The 16586-nt window shown below is 54.5% G+C and overlaps 1 protein-coding gene across 4 annotated transcripts in view; it reads left to right on the plus strand.

The window, feature by feature from the left end:
• The window catches only part of MID2 (midline 2), a 136409-nt gene that overhangs the window by 33072 nt on the left and 86751 nt on the right, over positions 1 to 16586 (plus strand). For all 4 annotated transcript variants that reach the window (XM_049828256.1, XM_049828255.1, XM_049828258.1 and 1 more), the window contains exon 2: positions 10127 to 10848. In XM_049828256.1, the coding sequence (XP_049684213.1) occupies positions 10183 to 10848 (666 nt within the window). In that variant the 5' untranslated portion in view covers positions 10127 to 10182. The remainder of the gene's footprint in view (positions 1 to 10126; positions 10849 to 16586) is intronic.

Genomic DNA, 16586 nt, shown 5'->3' on the forward strand with positions numbered 1-16586 from the left:
AGGGCCGCGGGAGCGGCGGACGTGCCAGCTTGGTGGTGTGCCAGGTCCCCAGCTGCTTTTCTCAATGACCGGGCTGGAAGTGGCTCGCTCACATCTGCGCCGGTCTTGGGAAGGTGGAGCTGCTCCTGCCGCTGCTGCAGCCCTCGGAGCCGGGCGCCTGCGGATGTCCCTGGCTCCAGCACCGTGGGCTGGGGCTGCCCGGCATCGCTGCGACACCCCGGCTGCAGGGCTTTGGCCCCCGAGCTGCGGTGGCAGCTGCTGGCAGAGAGGCAGGGGCTGCTGGGTTTTGGCAGTGCCAGGCAGAAACGCACGGCTGGGGAGGCTGGGACGGACAGATGGACATGGCACAGTGCGTGGAGAGGAGGTCTGCGATGGGCTGCTGCCTGCCTGAGGGTGATCCTGGCTGCTGCAGTCCCTGGCTTTACTAATAGCCGGAGCGCAGAGGGCCCTGGGGAGCTGCGGCGTTCAGTAGGAATCAAAAGCAACCGTGCTGCGCTCTAGGGACCTGCCGAATCGCAGGGGACCAGAGAGATGCCCTGCACCTTCTTGTGTCCTGTCCGCTCCCAGGCCACTGAAGGAGGTGGCAGGGGAAGGTTTCCATGCCGTGTCTGTGGGAATTGCCCCTTAAGGCTCCAGGAGGGTGATGTGCACTGTTGCTGCGTGGGGTTTCTTTGAACCGCTTGAGCTGCTGAGAAATCTGTACGGCGTGATTCTTGCATGCACAGCTGCAAGAGCCGGTGAGCAAACTGCAGGAAATCTCTCCCTGATCTGCCTTGCACATCGTAAACTCCAAACGCCGGATCCCCCGGGAGCCTTTGGTGGGAACATGCTGTGCTGAGGTCCCGTGGGAGCGTTCGGGAAACTGTCGCCTTGCCGAGCGGGGCAGAGCGCAGCACCTTGTGCATGCTGCTGAGCCGGGCACCGTTTGTAGGAAAGAGGTAAAATCTTCCCTTCAACCAGGATGTAAGTGGATTAAAAACAGCCGAACTTTGGTTGGTGCTTGCCTCCCTGACAGCTTGGAGGTGAATGAGGTCTCTCCCTGGTGGAGACCTTGTGGACTTTGGCTGGAGCATCCTTGCCCCATGCGGGTACCCTAAGAGAAGCTCCTTGGAGCTGTTTCTGCTCCCTGGTGAGCTCGTCCGAAATGTGAGTGGTGCTGGGCTCACACCGAAGGCTTTGCCTCTATGGGTGAAGCATTCAGCTCCATCTGCGGAGGGCTGTTGTGGATGCTGGTGGGTTTGGGGTGCTTTCAAGATCACAAAATCCAGATGATGTGTTGCGAGGCTGGCACCTGGTACTGGTGAATGGGGAGCACAGCTGAGCGATGGCTTGTGTTCTTGTGCAGTCATGACTGACTTAAAACCTTTGTGCTTCATCCTGCATTGCAATCCTATCAGGCTAGACAAATATGACATTAGCAGCTGACAGTTTAACATTAGGCCAAAAACCCCCCTATTGTCATGAGCCCTTCCCCTTGTACTTTCCAGCCCCCAGGAGTGTGGCTCTTCATTTCACACTGGGTGAATCGGAGGCGGCTGCAGATGGGAAGGTTTCATTGCACTGCCAGAACAAATAGTGTAATCAATTGATTTCTGCACAGCTGTAAAAGTATTATTAGCCATTTAAAACAATGGGAAATGTTCAGCTCTGGTGCTGGCAGGAGCGAAGGGACGGTGGGGCATGCTGGGTGTGGAAGGTGCTGAGCTGGAGGCAGCATATTTGGGGGAATATTGGGGAGAGCCTGCTGGGGCAAAGGCTTCTTGCATATATAGGAACTACAGAAATCCCTGGGGGGTGACGGGTGGTGGAGGCTTGTGGAGCCACTTGACGAATGGAGAGATGTTATCAGGAAGAAAAAAGAGAGAAGGGGGGGGGGTGTGTGTGGAAAATGCAGCCCCCCAAACCAGAGCAGCTTGAGGGGCAGCCCTGGAGCTGGTGCAGTGGGGCTGGGAGCGGTGGCTGGTGGGACGGCCGTGCCAGACTGGCGATGCTGACGGGGCGGCTGGAGCGCCCTGGCTTGGGGCAGTGCCTGCATGTTGGTTACTAAGGCTTGTGCAGAGTTCACACATTGGGAATAATCCCATTTTTAGGGTGGCGGGGGGAACCCAACCAAAACTAGTTGTGCAAGCTGTGAGGGCAGAGGTGTTTAAGGGGCGCACAGAGCAGGTCGTGGGAGTCCTTCCCAGCCCTGGGAGCTCTGCTCCGTCACCGGAGCCCGATAGGGAGAAAGAGGATGTTGTGATGAAGCAAACCAGTTTCATCCCATCAGTCAAGACAACATAGGCAGCAATGAAGATGAAATTCCCTTGGGGAATAAGGTACTGTGCAAACGGAGAAATTAAAGAGCAACAAATCACCAGCACCCGGTGGGCTCCAGCCAGCTCTTCTGAAGGAATTTAACAATGAAGCGGCTGAACTGCCAGCAAAAAGTAATCTCTCATTAAAAGCAACTGCTGCATGGGAGCACAGCCTCTTCTGCTCTGTCCTTAATTTAAAGAGGTACGAGAACTGTGGGAATTACAGAGCAGCTAGCTTTATTTTAGCACCAAGCAAATTGGCTGAGAAAATAATTAAAGCTCATGTGGAAATGCCTGCGCTTCAGTGTGATAGGTTAAGGACAACAACGCATGGCTTTTATACAGGAAAGCCAGTTTAATCGGGGGTTTTTTTCTTCTTTTTTTCAGTGTTGTGGTAAGGTGAGTGCAGAGAGCAGTTGGGAGATGAATTATTTGGATTTTCAGAAAGCCTTGGACAAATTTGCTGTTATTAAGGGAACTGGTAAGGCAGGAGCTGTGGGAGGAAAGGCCAAATTCTGTTCGATGTTTTCAGATTTACTGGGAGGAAAGAGCGAGCAAAGAGGAGTGTGCTGCAGCTACGGCCTGGCCGAAGGATGCTCTTCACCAGCTGGGGCTTTAAGCTTGAAATATAGTGTTAAATTTGCCTAGCAGCTCCACACGCACCAACCTATCAAGGTTGCAAGTCAAGCACAGAAAAATTAGGTAATGCCATGTCTAAATTGGCTGGATGAGCCTGATTGCCTCCTCTCTCTCTCTCCCTCAAGTATCTTCATTAAGTAGGAAGCTGTTGCTAATTACGCGGTTGGGGGCTATTTTTCCTTGTGGGACCCCTGTTTCTCTTGGGACAGACCTGTGCCAAGGGCAAATTTAGGGCAGTTGGTTGGAAAGGCTGATGTTTGCAGGAGTGTGGTGTTGTCAGCAGGGCCGAGGGGAGCAGAGGGGGACCCCCTCTTCCCCGTCAAATTGGGGAGTGGGTCCCTGCTGCTGTGGGAGGGTTCCGCTCAGCCGGAGTGGGAGCTGTGCTGGACAGCCTGGGCTTTTTGGGGATGGGACGGCACTGTTGGATGGGTTTTTTTATTTTTCCCTGAACAGTGATCCAATTTTGAGCTAATTTTCCCGAAGACAACAAAAAGCGCACAGACAACTGCTGCCCAGATTTTATATCCTGCTGTCGTGGAGCCAATTAAGGAAAGAGTTGCCATATTTTATTTATTTTTTTAATGTACGGGTGGAGCAACATAGCTTTTTTAAAGCCTCATTCTTGGAAGTGGCTGAGCAATTGGGGCTGAAGTTTTTCGGGGGGGTGTGGGGGGTGTGGAAAATATCAACCCGAATCGTTAGCATTTGCCTAAGCAGCTCCAGAGAGGAGAGGTGGTTTGCAATGTGGGGCTCTGAAAGGCTGGCAAAGCCCTGGCCAGTTTTGGTGCTGGGGGAGACCAGGAGGACTTAGCAAACACTGGTAAAAGTGAGGGCTGGCAGAGATCAGGAGGGTGTGCTGGAGGGCAAAATGTGACCTGCAGATGTACCTTGTTGGGTTTTAAATTCTGTGTAACTTTAGGAAAGTGGGTGCTGCTGAGCACAGGGCAGATTGACCTGTCACCACCAAATGGCAGCGAAGCCAAATGCTGGATGGGACTTGGGTTTTTTAGCCTGGTAAACCATCCGCAGTTGTACAATAATTGTACGTCTGGAGAGCACTGAGAACTGCATCCTAAATAAATCAAACCCATAACTTGCGGGGCTTGGGAAGAGGTGCGGCACTCCTTGCGCCATGTGTCTGGCCGTGGGCAGGGGTAGGAGGGCAACTTCAAGATGCAGTTGTGGCCAAGCCCAAGAAATGAAAAGAAATTGCAGCTGTCAGTTTTGGACACAGATACAATGCGTCATATTGATTTTTGGTATCTGAACTCCATGGCCCAGGGCTTGTGTGGCATGGATGTGTGAGCAAGAGCTTTCTTGCACCAGGGGCCAAGGGGAAGCCACAAGCAGAAGGAGCAGGGGGAATTTGGGGCTGGCTGACCATGGCCTTAGGGGGATGTACGCTGGGATGTCCCCTCCCAGGTATAGATGGGGTGATGTGAGCGGCATCTCCTCCTGCTGCTTCTCTCTCTCCTCACTTCTTTCCTCGGTGGCAAACCTCTGCATCGCTGATGATGAACCTTTGAGCTTGAGTTGCAATGAAGCATGTTTGGCTTTGATCTTGTAAAAATAATAATTTGCGAGAGGTGGTAGGGGAACCTTTGTATCAAACGGCCCTTGGTATAATTTCCTAAGGATATCCTGTGCACCCCTGGGGCTTGCCATGCTTGTGCTGCTCTGAGTCAGCAGATGGGCTTCAGAGCCCATCAAAAAGCCGGGCTCGAAGTGAAAGCACCAGTCGCTCTGTGTCCCGGTGGAGCTGGTGGCCGACTTTGCTGCCGGCTCTGCAGCACCCACAGCATCGCTTTTCTTGCCCTGGTGCTTGCTGCCTTGCCCCTTTCCTTCTGGCTCTGCCCTTGTTTCTTTGGCAGTCATAGATTTATTTTTTATTATTTTTTCTCTTGGGTTTTGAACAGAGCTTAGATTAACGCAGCCAATTCTTTTCCTCAGCGTCAGCAGCAACCTGTCATCGGGGTCGGTTTTATCCCGCGAGCAGGAGGTGCTCGCTCTCGGCTGACGTGCCGGTATGCGTGCGTGCCCGGCAGAGCAGTGTCTGCCGGTGGTGTCGGAGGATTGCAGAGGCTGGAGGTGTTTACGCCAAGTGCTGCTGCTGAGGTTTGTCCCTTTGGGCGGAGGAGGGCTGGGGTGCAACCGCCATTCCCTGCTGCTGGGCTGGCATGGGGGCTCCGGGTGGCACGCGTCGGGCTCCCACCACCTTGAGCGGTGGTGAGGATGCAGGGGCCGCAGGCGTGCCCATCCCTCCTGCGGTTGTCCTCTCTGTGAGTAGTATCTCACGCCGTGCATATCAGCCAGGAAGCGAAAGCAGGGAGCGTGGAGCAGCACGTGGGGATGTGTGACACCCGTGGGGTCTGCATGCAGCCACAGCACGGGGCAGGGCAGGTTACAATGATGCAGGTGGGGGCCTTGCCCACATCTCACCTGCTGCACAGACTGACCTTCAGCAGCGCGGGTGCCTGCTGGCCAACTGGCACCCACCTAAAGCCGCTCCTCGCTGCCATCGTGCAGAGCAAAGGCACGCCGCGGGTGTGCTGGAAGGACGCTGCGTGCCACTGTGTGTTACGCAATGGGAGAAATCCCACCCAGTCGTTTCCACGGCAAATATTTTTAGTTTTATGTTACTGCTTTGTTAAACTGCTGCTTCTTGTAGTTGCAGCCCTGCCCGGCTGCCAGGAGTTTCCCCAGGGGCCGGTGTGAGCGTGGCCGGGGCCGGCTGACCCTTGGGCACAAGTGACATGAGGTTGTTTGTAAACTGTGTTAATATTTTATAACTTTTATATTTAGGGAGTTAATGACTATAAACAAAGCAGATTTTAATCTAATCAGCTATTCCTCGTGCCACATCAATCCTGGACATCAAAGCGAACATCAAAGTGAGAGGCATGAAAGGCTTCGAAGGCAGCGCCAACTGCTTCGCCCAGGTGCATCTCTGAGCGAGCTTCCTTGTCCCTGCTTCTGCCCCAGCCTGGTTTTTGAGGCTCCTCTCAGTTATCTTGGATCTAAAGGATGTTGTCCCAGCAAGGAAAACAAGATTAACATAAGAACGGCCCTCAGGAACAAAGCAAAAGCCTGTTTAAACTTTTTACATCTTTTCACCTCAGATGGCAGCGAAGCTGGGCGCTTCAAAGGCAGGCGGGAGCTCGCGGTGCGTGCGCGTCTGTGCCATGGGAGGGTGGCCAGGTGATGAATGGCTCTCCCTCTGCCCTGCAGAGGCTGTTGGGGAGCTTCTCGCGCCAATCCTTGTTTTTAAATTATTCTCCTGATGTCGGTCAGACTCTGAAAGAAACCCTGTTCTTGTCCTTCGCTTTTTTTTTCCCCTTTGTGTTTTGCTGGCCAAAGAGAATCCGTGGATGAATTGGGGAGGTGAGGGGTGCTCCGCTCCCCAAGCAGCCGGGAGCGTTGGGCTCTTACGGCAAGGCAGCCGCTCCGCCTGGAGTGTCCTGGCAAAGCAAGGGACTGGCCCTGGTTCAAAGGCACTTTGTAAGTTTTTAAAGCGTGAGTGCTCAAAAGGAAGTGCTGGGGAGCTGCCCCTGGCTGCAGTGATGGTGATGGGGGGTGTTATGGCTGTGCCATGGGAGCCCCCTCGTCCTGCCAGGCTTGGAGCACAGTGGGGAGCCCGGCAGATCCGGCTTGTGGCAGGGGACGGCTGCTGCAGAGTGTGCAAGAGCTCCCGGGCAGGCGGCCAGGAGTGTTTCCTCCCCACCGCTTTCCCATGGCTGAGATGGGCTCCGAGGCTTGAGAAAAGCACCAGGGGCCGCAGAGAGGAAGCTGTTGGGAGCCTTTGCGCTCCTCAGCTTTTTTTGGATGCAGCTGCTTTTCCACTGTCGCTCTGGGGGGGGGGGGGGAAGGTAAAAAATATGTGTATATATGATGTGCAAGGCTGCATTTGGGCAGGCCTTGATAAGGTTGCTGCAGCATTAACATATCCAAATATCCAATTGCTTAATTTTATAAGCCCCTTGAAATGGTGCAGGGAAGAGCTCAAGATCTCCTCTAGGCACTTGCAAATCCTATTTCAGGCAATTAGGAAGAGATGGTGCGATAGGCAGGGACTGCGGGCAGGTCCCAGCAGGGCACCTGTGTGATTTGCCATTTGCAGGTGCTGGAAGCAGCCGTCTGCCCGGGGCGGGCAGGCAGAGTCCCCCTGCCATGGCTGGGGACAGCTGCCAGCACCGCTTACTGGTGAGGCTGGAGCCGGCCCTGGAGCATGCTGCGAGTGCTGGGATTGCTCGAGGCTCTGCAGGCGCTTGGCGGGAGGAGGTGGGTTGGAAAATACCTGCAAAAGCTGGGACTGCTCCCCAGCTGCTGAGCCGCAGGCACTGGCTGCCACCTCCCCTGCCTGCCCGGGGGACGACTTGGGGTCTTCTGCAGCCAGACTCTCTCCTGCTTCTGCTGGTTCATCCCATCCATGCTTAGATTACAGCCCCTTTTGACAGTGTTTTTCCTCTTCGCCCCAAACGGGAGCCCGTGTGCCCTGCCGAGGTGTTTCTGGAGTGGAAACGTGGCCGGGCTGGGCACCGTGTTGCTTTTCATCGGGGCTGCTCCTGCAGCAGCGCTGAGGTGAGGGGGTTCCTGCTGGGCTGTGATACGGGGGTGGGTATCACAGTGGGCATCGCTCGGAGCCGGGGCTGAAGGAGACCTGGAGGCACCGTGTGTGCACTGGGTGTGGGGTGCGATCTGGAGCACGGGTGAGAAAGGACGGGCTGAATCCAACCCCGTGTCACTGCATGCTTTTGGCTGCCTCCCTTTGCTTTGGGGGTGGCGTAGGGTAGGGCTGGGAAGGCTGCGGTATGGCAGGGACAGGCTCTGCCCCTGGGCTCTGGGGCATCTCTGCTGGGAGAAACCAGTGTGCAGGTGCCAAAGGGCCACGCTGCTGGCCCAGCAAGCAGTGGGACAGGCAGTCATCCTCAAACTGGACCTGTTCATGTCTCCTGATGCTCTTGATGGGGTGCACTGAGAGGGCACAGTTACGGACTGAGGCTCTGCTACCCAGGTCTTGACTTTGGGTGGCTGTTTGGTGTCTGTAGGCAGCAGAGCAACACTGAACTCTGGCCCAACATCCATCATGCAAAGCCTGAACTCCTTGGTTAAGGGGAGTGGGATGCCATAGCACCCAGTGCGGCGCTTCCCGCAAGCGAACAAGGTGAAAAACGCTCTGTAGGTTGGCGAGGGATTGCAGGGCCCATAGCTGAGTTTGGGGAGCTATCGCTGATGATGGCTGCTGGTCTGTGGTGGGACAGAGGTGGTGACGTGCAACTGGAACGAAACAACTGAAGAAGCCAGGGCAGGTGGATCCGGGGATGACAGCGTGCGGTTTCCGCCAGGTGATTGCTGCTGCTGCTGTCTGTCTCTTCCTGACTCTGATTTAATTAGAGAGCAAAGCCTCGTTCCTGGTAAAGGCTGTTGGGATGTGGGCTGGAGAGAGGAATGCATTTTGGGCTGGGTCTTCGGGCTTGAAAAAAAGGTGACTGCTTGGGGCTGGGCACCCTTGTCTGGGATGGCAGCTAGCAGGCAGTAACACCCAGCTTCGCCTCTCCCGCCTCCAGAGTACCAGCACCAAAGTCCCAAGCCGTTTTCCTCATAGGCATCCCCCTCGTCAAAGGCCATCTTGTCATGAATTTGGAAAGAAATCCCCAGCCTGCCCCTTCTGTACTTCCTCATCCGGGAGCTCCTGCTGCCCAGCTTGCACTGTCTGTGCCCTCCAGCATGGAGCATCCCCGGGGAGGGCTCAGCTCCTGCCGGCACCTCCCAGCTCCAAGCACCGCACGGCCAGACCCTGCCCTGCTCCCTCTTTCCAGATAGTTAAACGCTCCCTCTCCTCTGCAGGAGATATTCCCAGCCGGTGTCAATCCGGAGCAGCGACACGCTAATTCGGAGCAGAGAGCGCTCTACAAGTGCTTCCCTCCACAGGGTCCCCGCGGAGAAGCAGCGGGGCTGATTAATTGATTGCTGGTTTGCTTCTAACGCAGAGCAGAGCTGGAGGCAGTGGGGCTGCTGCGAAGCCCACCCCGTCCCCCTCCTCGCTAATTAGCCCCTGCGCATGGCTGTGGTGAAGCTGGGGAGGGAAGCGTGTCGTTTCTCTTCTCGGCACCTGCCAGGCTGCTATTGTCTTCCCCTTTTGTTTCGGAGACCTGCCAGAAGCCGGCATGAGGTCTGGAGGTGGGTTCGCAGCCTGTGCCCGCTGTGAGTTCGGTGGGGTTTTTATTAAGATGGGGCTGTCGGTGTGCTCCCCCAGTGCCTGCTACTTGCTTGTGCTCCAGCCCAGATGGAGAATTGTCCTGCAGCCTGGGTGGAGAGGGAGCTCAGTGGCTGCTGGGTGCGTGGAGGGGACAGCATTTGGGAGCCTGCTGGGATGCCGGAACTCGTGGTGCAACTTGGTGCTCTGCAAAACTGGAGCTTGGAAACAGTGAAGACAGCAGGTTTGGTTGCTTGCAGAGAGCCCGTTTCCAGCCTGGTGCAGGGGAGGCAGTCTAAAAAATACAAGCTTGTTTGCCTCCAGCTGGAGTTGATTTGGGCATCCCTGGTTGTTGCTGGAATGCAGTGGAGGACAGCTGAGAGATGGAAGTTTGCAGACTGTAATTTCACTGCTCTTCCTTCCCCACCCTGTTCCTAAAAGGCAACGGCTGGGAGAAACACAGAGCAGGAGGATGGTATGTTAGAGCTCGTGACCCACTTTGCTCAGAGTTTCCAGGACATGATTCACCTTTTCCCCTTCACTGAAAGGAGACAGGGCTGTGTAGCTGCTAGAGGGGATATTTAGAGATTTATCTTTGCTGTGCAGCAAAGCCTTTATGCATGGGAAACCAGCATGGCCCCCTGCTCCCGTCTTGGGCAGCACTCACTAAAAGAAACATGAAATCATGTGGTTTCTCCTGTTTTTGTCTTCAGCCTTGCTGTCCAAGTCCTCTTCCCTGTCTGGGCTGGAAGTTGATGGAGAGGAGCTTGCTGCTGTCCCTTCTCCCTTCCCCTCCAGTCGGCTCTCCTGTCCCTCAGCACCCCTGGGCGCTGGTCCGAGCCGGTGTCTCGGCTCAGGTGGACGGTGTGGTGAGATGCTTCAGCCAGGCTGTAGTAGCAGTGTTGGGGTGATGTGCCTGACCCCTGGGCGCCTGTTTCTGGTGGAGAGAAGCTGCCCGGGAGAGCTGCTCTCACGTCTCTGCTCTCCTCTCTCCCAGGTACCAGACCACCTTCCCTGGTTTTTGATGCTGAATCAGGATCGTTTTAACTAAAGATGGAAACACTGGAGTCAGAATTGACCTGCCCAATCTGCCTGGAGTTATTCGAAGACCCTCTCTTGCTGCCGTGCGCCCACAGCCTCTGCTTCAGCTGCGCCCACCGCATCCTCGTCTCCAGCTGCTCCTCCAGCGAGTCCATCGAGCCCATCACTGCCTTCCAGTGCCCCACGTGCCGCTATGTCATCTCCCTCAACCACCGGGGCCTGGAGGGCCTCAAGAGGAATGTGACCCTGCAAAACATCATCGACCGCTTCCAGAAGGCATCCCTGAGCGGCCCCAACTCCCCCAGCGAGAGCCGCCGCGAGAGGACGTACCGCAACAGCCCTACCATGTCCGTGGCCGGCGAGAGGATCGCCTGCCAGTTCTGCGAGCAGGATCCCCCGCGGGACGCGGTGAAGACGTGCATCACCTGCGAGGTGTCCTACTGCGACCGCTGCCTGCGGGCCACCCACCCCAACAAGAAGCCCTTCACCAGCCACCGTCTGGTGGAGCCCGTGCCTGACGCACACTTCCGAGGACTCACGTGCTTGGAGCACGAGAACGAGAAGGTGAACATGTACTGTGTTGCTGACGACCAGCTCATCTGTGCCTTATGTAAACTGGTGGGCCGCCACCGGGACCACCAAGTGGCATCCCTCAGCGATCGCTTTGAGAAGCTGAAGGTAAGCACCCGGCGCGGCCACAGCGAGCCAGCGGGCGAGGGTGTCTGCAGGGGCCGGTATTTGCTGAGGGATGGTTGTCAGAGCAGAAGCTGGTTCCGGATGCCCCAGGCGGCACCTCTGGTTTAAGCCAAACGACTCCTGAAAGATGTAGGCTATAAGATGCAGCTTGTGGGCTCTGCCAGGACCCTGATACCGGTAGGCTGAGCTGGGTCTTGCTTGCGCAAGTAGAGCAAAGTCTTTGCCAGTTTATTTTTCTCCTGCTGGTCTGTATGTGCCAAGCCTAGGCACTGGACCTTCGCCCCAAACGGCCAGACAGCGAAACACCATCGGGCACCGAGGTGCCCTGCAGCTGTTGCCTCAGGAGGGTGGCTTTCCCCCAGCGTTCGTCCTGTCCTGTCCTGTGAGAGCTGGGGTGGCAAAGAGTGGCCTGGGGGAACCTGTGAGCATGATCCCCTGAAGTTGTTGCGCTCGGGCCGTGCCTGCTGAGCCCTCTTGGAGGATGGGAGCAGGACAGGTTGGGCTGTGGGCATTGCCTCTTGGAAAGCCACTCTGCTGGCTTCCAGCCTGCAGGCTGCGGTGTGTAGGAACCCTCCTGCTGTCCATAAAACCTCCCCTGCAGGCTTTACCCATGCCTGAGGACCGCTGTCCCCCAAGAAGTGCTCCGGGGAGTGCTTTCATGTCCTCCTCGAGCTGGCTTGCTCAAAGCTTCTCCACTGTGAGAGAGGAGAGGGCCAGGCTCTGGGAAGTAATGGGTGATGTATGGGTCGGGAGCAGCCCTGCTGAGAAGGACTTGGGGATGCTGGTGGGTGAAAAATTGGCCATCGATGTTTGCTCACAGCCCAGAAAGCCAACCGTGCCCTGAGTGTGTGGCCAGCAGGTCGAGGAAGGGGATTCTCCACCTCTACTCCGCTCTGGTGAGACACCCCTGGAGCTCTGCATCTGGCACTGGGGTCCCCAGCACAAGGAGGATGTGGACCTGTTGGAGTGGGACCTGAGGAGGCCACAGAAATGGTCTGAGGGATGGAACCCCTCTGCTAGAAGAAAGGCTGAAAGAGTTGGGGTTGTTCAGCCTGGAGAAGAGAAGGCTCCACAGGGAGACCTTATTGCAGCATTTCAATAGGTAAAGGGGGCTTCTGAGAAAGACGGAGAGAGAGTTTTTACCAAGGCCTGTAGCACAGGACAGGGGGCAATGGCTTTAAACTGAAAGAGGGTAGGTTTAGGCTGGACATAAAGAGGAAATCCTTTATGACAGGGGTGGTGAGACACTAGAACAGATTTCCTGGAGAAGCTGTGAATGCCTCATCCATGGAAGTGTTCAAGGTCAGGCTGGACAGGGTTTTGAGCAGCCTCATCTAGTGGAAGGTGTCCCTGCCCACAGCAGTGGGGGTGGACTAGATGGTCTTTGAAGGTCCCTCCCCACCCAAACCCTTCTGTGAGGCAGCGATGGAGCTCTCCTCTGCTTCCCAAGCACCCCAGACGACTCCTCTGTCCTTCACCCTCCCACGGGATCTCAGCGCTTCAGCTTTTTGCAGATGTCATCCCCGGAGGGGCCGTCCTGACCCGTCCTCTCTGTCTCCCAGAGGGAGGGAGCCGTCTTGCGGAGAAGGTGGCTGGAGGCTGGCCAGGATTTAGAGGCTTCTGAAGACACCCCCCCTCCCCGCCCCCGCCATGGTCCTGTTGGCTGGGGTCTCCCTTCCACCTGCGTCCTCCCGAGACCGGTGTTTCCAGCAGTGGGGAGCTCCTGTGGTGGGGAGCCTCTTCTCTATGACAGCCCACACTTTCCGTCCTAATTTCCCCCGAGCTGAAGCGGCAGAAACAGGCAATCGTTCTCCAGCTCCCTTCACTTGTAGCACGTATTGATCCGAGCTGAATTACGGTTCTGCTGCTCTTCAGGTAGGAGAGAGCAAACTTCCCAGGGATCCCTCTGGAGTACTTTGAAGCTTAATTTTTATGCAGTGGCTGCGGTTGTACTGAATATTGTGTGAACCCGTATGGATGATGTTTGACCTATATAAAGTTAGAAATCCCTCTCTGTCCCCCATGCATTCCACATGAGTCTGCAAAACACTTTTAATTCCTCTTTTTTTAATATAAAAAAAAAAAAAGCTGGTCCCATTAGAGGTCACGCTGGTGAGGCTGTAACTGTGGCAGCAGTCATATTCCCATTATAACCCTTCTCATGTGTTTCCAGCTGCTTCTTCCTTAGTCCATTCTCCCTTAGCGTTCTGGGCTTGTTCTGACCCAAAAGTGCTTTTCTTGGTTCTTTGTCTTGTTAATGTTTTGAACAAAACTGATCTGTCTGCTGTTATATTTCTTCTGCCCTTAAAAAACATCTATCCCTTTAGCAAAAATACAGAAGACTTTATGTGCAGGCCAGATTATTTTTTTCTTCCTTTTCTTTCTGGGCATCAGTTTGTTTAAAAGAAAAAATCTTTCTAGATGTCCAGTTTCCTGGGCTGGTTTCCCACCTGCCCTTCTCCAAAATCTCTCAAACCCAATGTGACATGCCCAGTGATGTGACTTAAAACATCTGCGGCAGCAGGAGGAACATGCTGTAGGATGTCCCGTACTTTATTTCTGTCTCCCACCACGTTCCAGCTGCAAGGCCTGCCTTTCAGTAGGTGCTGCCAAATGGTTATGGTGCCGGTGTGTGCCCGCGAAGCGTCTGGGGGTCTGTGGTGGCTGATATTTGCCTTCAGACCTTGGTGTGCCTGTCTCGTCTTCGCATCTTGCCTCACCTAAGCTTCCCCTGGTGTGTGGAGCAGCGCCAGCTGCCTGGTCCTTAGTCCAGGACATTCTTTTTCCATGAGGAAATGTCTCAATTAGCAAATTGGAAACCTTAGAAAGAAATGACCATGTATGTTTGCGTGCAGTAAAACCCGGGGATAGAAATTAAAACCCTTTTAGTATTTTCCCCCTAATCCGGCCCATGTCAGCTAGCCAGGCAAATTCATCTGAAGACAAAAACGCTTGACAACCTAAACTGTTTCTTCAACCAGCCAAATTTTGCACCTTGCCAGAACACCATTTACTTTTTTTCTTTTAATAACAGTCTTAAGTGATTTTGGATGAGGAGGGAAGCTCTCCTCTGCTCGAAACATACTTTCTGTGCTATTCATCCTTCCCAGCTCCCCGTTCCACTGCAGGAGCTGTAGCTGAGTTGGGGACAGGGGAGAGGACAGCCACGCTGCCTCTGCCTGCCCACTGGTGGCAGATGTGGCTTTATCCTACGTGGGGGAACCTCAGTTACGTGTCTGTAATCCCTGCCTCTGGCTGTGCGTTGGTTGGGCTTTTTTTTGGATGGTGATTTTCCTAATGCTCTACTTCCACCGCAGGAATTGCGCGGGATCAATGCCGAGCTTTACCGGCAGAGTCGATATGTGCATTAGTATTTTGTGTCGTCTTCCTCGTACAGCTTCAGTCTATAGTTCTGACCACAGCGTGCTCTCTGGCAATATTTGAAATCCTTGCAAGGATCTAAAATACTTGCAATCATTAAAAACGTGCTGGGGTGGGAGCACTGGCGGGATGCAGCCGCCTGGGAACCTGCAGCTGATGGAGCTGGCTGCTCTCTCCCGCAGCTGCCTCGCCCCCCAGGTCTGCCTGAAGTCCCCCCGTGCCCCACGGCAGGGCTCTGCCCCCTCCTTTCTCTCTTTAAGTCATTAATCAGGGAGTTACGTTGCAGCCAGCCTGCTCTTGAAGTTCCGCGGTACGCTTGGGCGTCGAGCAGTGAGCAGTTGCTCTTAATCTCCGGCTTTGATCCCATAGCTAGAGTGAGCTGGAAATGCCTTTCAAGTTGGTGGTTTGGTTTTTTTTTTTATGGAAAATTGGGTTTTGAACCAAGTAACTTCATTTTGTCAAATGGGCTGTGCTTTCCACAAAAATCTTTGGTGGGGAATTTTTTTTTTTCCTCTTTAGAAGAGTTGAATGCCTGAAAACCATACTGTTGTGTCTAAACCCTAAACCATCTCCCAATCCTCCCCTTCCCCTCTGAGCTTATTTTACATCAGAAGTCTCTAGTGCGTGCCTGCAGTGTGACTTTCCCATGGAGAGGCTCTGCAATGATCTGTCCATACCATATTATACACCTCAAGGTGTTTTAGGAACCATCTTTAATCCCTTTAATGCATATTATGGATTTTTACTTTGTGCATCTTCAACTCCACTTGTTTATATTATAAAGAAGCTAGTAAGTGCGAGCAGTTTTCCTGAACTGCGGTAAATCTGAGTCGTGAACATTGCTGGGCTGAGGTTTTGGACCTGCCCCGTGGTTGCTCACATAATACCCATTGCTTTGGGATAAAGTAGTTCTTGCTCTGATTATGGTGCTGTTTGCCAGCGCCTAATTCTGCACCCTGTTCTTTCAAGCCCACGAGTTGGCTCGTCCATAAAAGCAACTTTGCCGTGTGCTTCGCCTCGGACATTGGCAGTTGCCTGCCAGCGCCAGCAGCCGCTGGCAGAAATGATGCAAACACCAGAGATGCTGACAATGCAGGATAAACCGCAGTTATTTTCAACCCTGGCTGTCCAACACTGCTAGATTTGCTGTGCCAAAAGCATCCACCTGTTTTTAAGATGGACAGAGAGGGTTTTCCCAGCTCCCCTCTCCTTTACTGGGACTTGCAGCCTAGCCCTTGTTGTCAGATGGGAACCAGGGTCTGGGAGCATCTGAATTTGAGAGGGGATCGTGCAGTATGCCAGGCAGGACGGGGCAGAGGTCGAAGTGCTGGGCTCGCCCGTGTGGTGCAGGAGCGTGTCCGGGAGCTTTCCAAAGCTGGGATGCCTGGGATGGATGCAGCAGCATCCTTTTTCCCTGGGAAGACTCCACATCAAGGGTTGTCAGCTACAGAGATGATGAGGGAAGGGAAAACCAGCTCTTTGGATAGAAAAGTGCTTCATAATAAAGTGGCTATTTCCCAGCGCTGCACTTGAGCGCTTGGAGAACTGCAGATATGGGAGATGAAACACTTTGTGGTAGCATCCTGCCAGGCAAGTGGTGTGGGTAAGGACAGGCAAGCAGGTGATGCGAGAGGGACCCGGAGGGAAGGCAAGCGAGAGGCACGATGCTTTTAAGAGGTTGGATTTACGCCCATGTTTTCTGCTTGCTTCGAGGTTTCAGTGTTTGCTCGTAGCAACCTATTTGAGCGGGTCCTGCTGCAGTGTGACCCACGGTGCTGAGTCTCGTGCTGAAATATTCACGCAGAATCCTGTGCCGATGGATACTTCTCTTCAACCAGAAGGGCTTGCCTCATGCTGTCACCTTTTATTCATTTACAGCTGCAATGGGTAGAGAAAGAAGTGCTCCTTCCCTTCTCCCTCACCAGGCAAGGTGGCATTCACATTAACATTTACACTGGTTAAGGGGGTGCAGGCATGTGTCTCTGCTTCAAGCTGGCCTGCCCAACCAGAGCCTTGAGAGAGGGCACGTGCTGGGCTCTTCAGGCAGAGACTTGGCATGCTGCTGGTTGAGGACTCATCTGGCGACACAATTACGGCCGTGCAGAGCAGGCAGCTCCAGCACCCGCTCAGCTTTGAAGCGGCACCCATTCAGCTGGGAGAAGAACCTGGTGGTGCCTTCAGAAACTGGACCTAAGTTAACATTGCACGCTTGAAGGTGTCTTCGTATCTCTTGTCCTCTTGCTGCTCACCTTACAGGTTGCTGGCTGCCTCCTCCCCCCCCTGCAGCATGAGCTCTTGGAGGTCCCCAGCCACCCGAGTATGCCTTTTGGGATGTGCGT

Source organism: Accipiter gentilis, chromosome 24, assembly GCF_929443795.1.
Source record: "Accipiter gentilis chromosome 24, bAccGen1.1, whole genome shotgun sequence".
Classification (NCBI taxonomy): domain Eukaryota; kingdom Metazoa; phylum Chordata; class Aves; order Accipitriformes; family Accipitridae; genus Astur; species Astur gentilis.